This window comes from Aplidium turbinatum, chromosome 18, assembly GCF_918807975.1.
Source record: "Aplidium turbinatum chromosome 18, kaAplTurb1.1, whole genome shotgun sequence".
Taxonomy (NCBI): domain Eukaryota; kingdom Metazoa; phylum Chordata; class Ascidiacea; order Aplousobranchia; family Polyclinidae; genus Aplidium; species Aplidium turbinatum.
In genome coordinates, this window is record NC_137489.1 from 13,700,662 (window position 1) to 13,706,661 (window position 6,000).

General features: G+C 35.2%; 1 protein-coding gene across 1 annotated transcript in view; it reads right to left on the reverse strand.

The window, feature by feature from the left end:
- Nucleotides 1-6,000, reverse strand: part of LOC145787112 (general transcription factor IIE subunit 1-like) — a 14,720-nt gene extending 8,720 nt beyond the window's left edge. Inside the window, exons 1-2 of the mRNA XM_082598837.1 lie at nucleotides 5,811-6,000; nucleotides 878-968 (exon numbers count right to left, since the gene is read on the reverse strand). Of these exons, the coding sequence (XP_082454963.1) occupies nucleotides 878-968; nucleotides 5,811-5,869 (150 nt within the window). The 5' untranslated portion in view covers nucleotides 5,870-6,000. The remainder of the gene's footprint in view (nucleotides 1-877; nucleotides 969-5,810) is intronic.

Sequence of the window (6,000 nt, forward strand, 5' to 3'; positions counted from 1 at the left end):
CGCAAACATGAAAGTAACACACTCAATGACTCAAAGACTTCAACTTTCTAGAAATGCCACTGTGTTTTCAAATCTTTCCTTCGAATCGTGGAAAAGATTGATCTGTCAGTCGGGAAATTATCCCAGCATGTTGCATAATGTTGTTAAATTTTGAGCTGGTGATAACCTCTGTGAAATGTTTGACTCCACATCGAACAAGACATCGCTTGCGTTGATCAACTGCAGATAAACTTATGCGTTTGAGGTTAAATGCTGCATCATACAAAACATTCAATTATGACGTGGCATACGCGCACTGGCACAGTAACGCGAAGCGAGCACGCAACAACGTGAGCGGTGAAATTGTTGAGGAGTTAAATCACTTTGTAATTGCGAACCATTAGAGCGTAACGTGTTTTTTTTTATTTGGTCATTCTTATTGTTATTCCTTTCCGTTTTTGTTTTGCGTTACTTTTACACGTGTGTTAGTGTGCAATAAAAGATGTCTGCGCCCGATGTTGCAACGTTAAGTTTCGCTCATGAACATTGAAGAAACGTTTGTCTGTTCTAACTTTTTCTCAGATAAAACACGACAACGTTTCTCAGCGAAACTTAATGTTGTAGCTAGTCAGGAAGTGCAAATTTTGGTTTGTATCAGCTACTTGAAACGAAATATTTTCATCATAAAAAAATGACCGAAATAAATATAAAATGACCGAATTTTTTCAAGTCATTTCGGACAAATGACCGAAAATTCTCAGCGAAAAAAAAACCCAGAGTCCATTACATATTAATTACAAGCAAACAATGATATACTGTTTATGTTGGTGATAAAGATTTTGCAGCAAACATAAGTAACAGCAACAAACTGTATAAAATTTATCAAATTAATTTTTACTTGAATATCTTCTTCTTTGACACAAGCATTCCTGACTAAGACATCAATGGTTAGTCCATGCTCAATACCATAGAATCCACGAACTGTAAATCTGGAGAATTTAGAATAAAAATAAATCGATTTATAACAATTGCAAGAGACATTGAAATAAAATTAGGATTATTATCTGAAATTATTCTTACATTTTTGTTTTTGAAAGACATGAGGGCTTGTAGGCATATAAACCAAGATATGTTTTATACTCACATATGCAGGGTCCACGTCTTTTAGGCGCTGACAGTTAGGCGCTGGTCTAATAGGCGCGCACACTGTGGCGTCTGGATATTTAGGTGCGGAGCACTGTGGCGCCCGTTCATTTAGGTGCTATTCCTACTAAAGTCTGTAGATTGTATCAGCTTGGCAGGTAGGGGCGTAGGGCAATGCTTTTCACACAAAATATTATATTGAACAGGAAAATATATTGTTTTGTTAATGCGTGTGCGTTGTTGGTCATGGCTTCAGTGAGTGAAGTTGCCTAAACTGGCAATGCTTTTTCACACAAAATGTTTTATTACACAAAAAAATATATGGGTGAAGCTGCTTGAACCGGAAATGCTTTTCACACAAAATGTTATATTGAACAGAAGAATATGTTATGGCTTCCGTTAGTGAAGCTGCTTAAACCGGCAATGATTTTCACATAAAATGTTATATTGAACAGAAAAATATGTTGTTTTTTTTAATGCGCGTGTTCAGCATTTATTTGTTGTTAGTGCAGGTTTGCGCCGGCGAAAGCTTTATCAATAAATTATTCAAGTTTCCGAAAATGTGTGAGATTGAGTTCACTTTTAGTTAGGTCAAATAATAACTAAACATCAGTAAAAAATGTACCGTAGGCTGTACTCAAGCGGGCGGTAGGCTTGAGTGAAGAGTAACTTAGTTTTCCGTCAAAACCCGGACTAGGTTTAACGAGCGAAGTTTCACCATTATGCTTGCAACTTGTAGCCAAGGTGTAGCCTATATGCCCTGTAGAAATGTATTCATGTGAACAGTAGTAGAGCGTCTTACGCGTTCTCGTCACATGGCCAATCCATCCCGAACAGAAGTAATTTATATTTAATCTAAATTACCAGACATTTTTCACACAAATCTGTTGTATTTACGCGGTAAAAACATGTCATGTGATCGACGTAGACGCACAATCTTGACATCAAATGAAAGCATACATCTTCAGCTATCCGAAGATGCAAAGCTTTGCAATAAAATTTAAAACATTCTATGTACAACTAGCAACTTTCCAAAAGGTATTTTTTCTAATTTTTTAAAAAATTAAAAATTGGCAGAAAAGTGTACTCCATTATAATTTTTACTACCCAAGCATGATACAATAATATGAAAATATATGTAGTTTAATCGAATGCCAAAACAATTCTGCACATAAGAAAAAATTTACTTCGTTTCTGCGCGCAATGCTTTAGGAGGTACAGCAGAATGATTATGGAGAAATTTGGAAAATTTTAAGCAAAAAGTTTACGTAATTTAGCCTACAGTCTTTTTGATCGAGAAATTCCAAAGTAAGGGGTTGCCTAGCCAGTTTTGACTGCCAATTCCCATGAGTGAAAGAAAAAAAATCTACTATGTCCCCATCTTTAAGAAGTCCTCATCTGATAACTGCACCGCCAAAATATTTTTTTTAATTAGCCAAAAAAGGACAGGCAAAGACTATGGATCTGCCATCATTTACATTATTTTTTTGCTTGAAATAGGCTACCTTTTAACCTTGAACGTAGGGATACTTCCTTGGTCATCATGGCAAAAATCCCAAGACGTGTGTATACGTCCATGGTCGCGAAAGAGTTAACTAAAAATGAACTCAATAATGTTCGGAAGCTTCAATAATTTATTGATAAAGCTTTCACCAAAGCAAACCTGGTCTAACAACAAATAAAACAATAATAAATCAACTAATAAAACAACAATATATTTTTCTGTTCAATGTAACATTTTGTGTGAAAAGCATTGCCGGTTTTAGCAGCTTCACTCACTGAAGCCATGATATAATTTTCTGGCAAGCTGCCAAGCTAATACAATCTACAGACTTTACTAGGAATAGCACCTAAATGACCGGGCGCCACAGTGCTCCGCACCTAAATATCCAGACGCCACAGTGTGCGCGCCTATTAGACCAGCGCCTAACTGTCAGCGTCTAAAAGACTTGCTCCCCATATGCATGTATATTTCACTAAATCATTACCGTATGACAAATTGTGTGTAAAAGCTTAAAATTTATTAAAAAATGGATTTAAAATTGAAAACAAGGTCATGCAAAATTTACTAGATGACTTCATTTATTTGTTTATGTTTGAAAAAAATTGTAAATACAATGCACTGCAGAAAAGATAATGACAGATTTCCATTAAGAAACTTGTTGAGATGTCATGCAATTTTCAAATTGTAGGTTTTCAAAAACTTTTAAAGTAATGCAGGCCTTAACACTTGAATGACAGTGACTGATAAGACTGAATACCGTGAAACCTTACAACTTTGCCCAGATATCATGAGTTAGCTGACAATTATTTGTTGTAAATTTTGTTGTAAAGGAGGTAATTCTTGTTGCAATGGCTTATCTGGTTTGCAAAGACATGTGCTAAAGCATGCAACAACTTAAACTATCAGAAGTAATCTTTTTCATTATTTTTTTTTTGTTTTATTTTGCTGGGCAAAGTTGTCCCCAAAGTGGCAACTTTGCCCACAGCTAGTTTTTTGGCTATATTTTACACATTTAGTTGTGGATCAAGCAATTTTAACATGGTATCATTCAACTTTGCCCACAAGCAGTGTTTTTAAAAATAACTTACAGTAGAAAAATAACTTTCTGCCCAATTGGTAGGGACTTTATACAATTGGTTACCCTCGTGGTCGCGATTAGCCACACCAGGCTTAACGATTATATATTGAAATCAACTTGTTTATTGAATAGAAATTCCTAATATAAACAGCAAAGAAATATGAACAACTACTGAATGACAGTGTCATCAATCATGCACCTTTCTGTGACACAGCGGCAACAGTGGATGTTACAAAAATGAATTTTTGGATACCAACAGCAGAACGATTACAATACATGTTTTACAGTTTGTGACAAATTACACAGAAATAAAAATATTGTTTCGTCGATCAACGATTGGTTCTGGAAGAACGCGAGATATTGCATCAAAGTCCACAAAGGTCTGATCCTCATTCAAGGGCTATGAGTACTTGTCACAAGACAAATTGTATGGAGGCATTAAGAATTTGACTTCATAAACTGAATTGGAAACTTTTCTTGTGATTTGGCCCGCATACAATTTGCTAATCATTCTTTATTACAAAAATACATGGAAAATCAGCAGAGCCCTATTGGCATATGCATTTCGCTCTAACTATAGAGCATCATTAGTGCCTTATTCAAATAGAATCTATTTGTTTAAATAAAAGTTTCTATTTGAATAAGGCACTAATGATGCTCTATAGTTAGAGCGAAATGCATATGCCAATAGGGCTCTGCTGATTTTCCATGTATTTTTGCAATAAAGAATGATTAATTGATACTTGATGGAGAATCGCTGGCCTGCTGCTTCTTAGTCGGGAGATCCCCTAGCCTATCCTTAATGGAAATCAATATACAATTTGCAATTGTCACCCGTTGTGGTTCGGGAGGTTGAACCAACATTAAATTCCACCACTACCCAATTAGACACCATTAATTCATCTTTGTTTGGTTTCGAAAGAGCTGCTGTTGTTTCCATGTCGGCATTGATATAGATTCCCATATTTTTTCTGCACAACGTCGTCAGATGTCATATAGTGCCAAAACGTGGTGATTTGGAACGTCAACCTGGTAGACAGCACTAGTGATGGAGCAAGCTGTAGCCCTGGAGCCAGAGCTGTGTGCAAGCTTATCCTAAAAATTATAACTAAACAACAGAGAAAAAATCATAGCCATCAATCCAGCTTGTTTCTGCTGATTTAAAAACTGCTAGCAATTAGAGATTTAGCTGAATGAGGTATCACCTCATGGCTCATATTCATGATGCTATTTTAATCAATCACAGCAATGTGTCTCTTAGTGACCTGTAATCAAGTTCATGACCTTACGTACAAACTTTATAAAAGTTATATGCAAGAAATAGGCAGTTGGTGTTCACTGGAGTGATCATGAGGAGTGGACAAAGTTGTACCCAAAGCACAAAATAAGGGGTCACAACCACTAAAATGCCCAAAAAAATATCAAACTTCTTTAAATTTAATAAAAACTCATTTGCACATATATACTCATGAATAAATATAGAAGCTTTCCATATGGAAAACACTCTGCATGGGTAAATGACCTTTGACCCCCATGCGAAATTTCCGACACATAGTTTTTGCATTTTTTTCTCTTGTATTTTCATTTGGAATTAACTTAATGAAAATAATCTTAAAAAGTTATTTTTTTCTGCTGAAACAATTGATAAAATATTCATATTTAACAATATCATCCATTAAACAAAACCACTAATCATGAAATCCGTATTGTGGTCGGATATACAAGTCACAAATTTTGGGCAAAGTTGTCCAACCGGGCAAAGTTGTAAGGTTTCACGGTACTTGACAATCTGGCTATGGTTATGTTGCTAAATGCTAACTACAAATTCTCTTTTCAGTTGAGATTTCAACTAGGCTACAGTATAAAATAAAAACAAACACATTGTTAACAAGCCCTTTACTGAAAATATTCACAAGCTGGACTACAATTAAAGCCAATGTTTTATTACAAAATTACAATACCAGTAGCCTATTTCAAAGTTCAAAATCCTTTTTATTGTTGCCTCATGAATTCTTCAATGGACTTCGTACTAACATTGTCAGCCTGCACATGCACACAGCTTCCTAACAATAACATATGTTAACTATTTATAGATATAGGCTATACCTCACTAATCTTTGAAGTGAGTCAGGAACTTCACGTAAAACATCAATATCATCTTCCATTTTCTGTTGGCATTTGACAAAACAGAGGATTTTTATTAAGACCGAAACTGATACAGAAGAAAAATAAAGGCTGTGGCTATATTTACATTATATAGTGTAATAATAGCCTGAATAGTGTTGCCAGAGAAGGA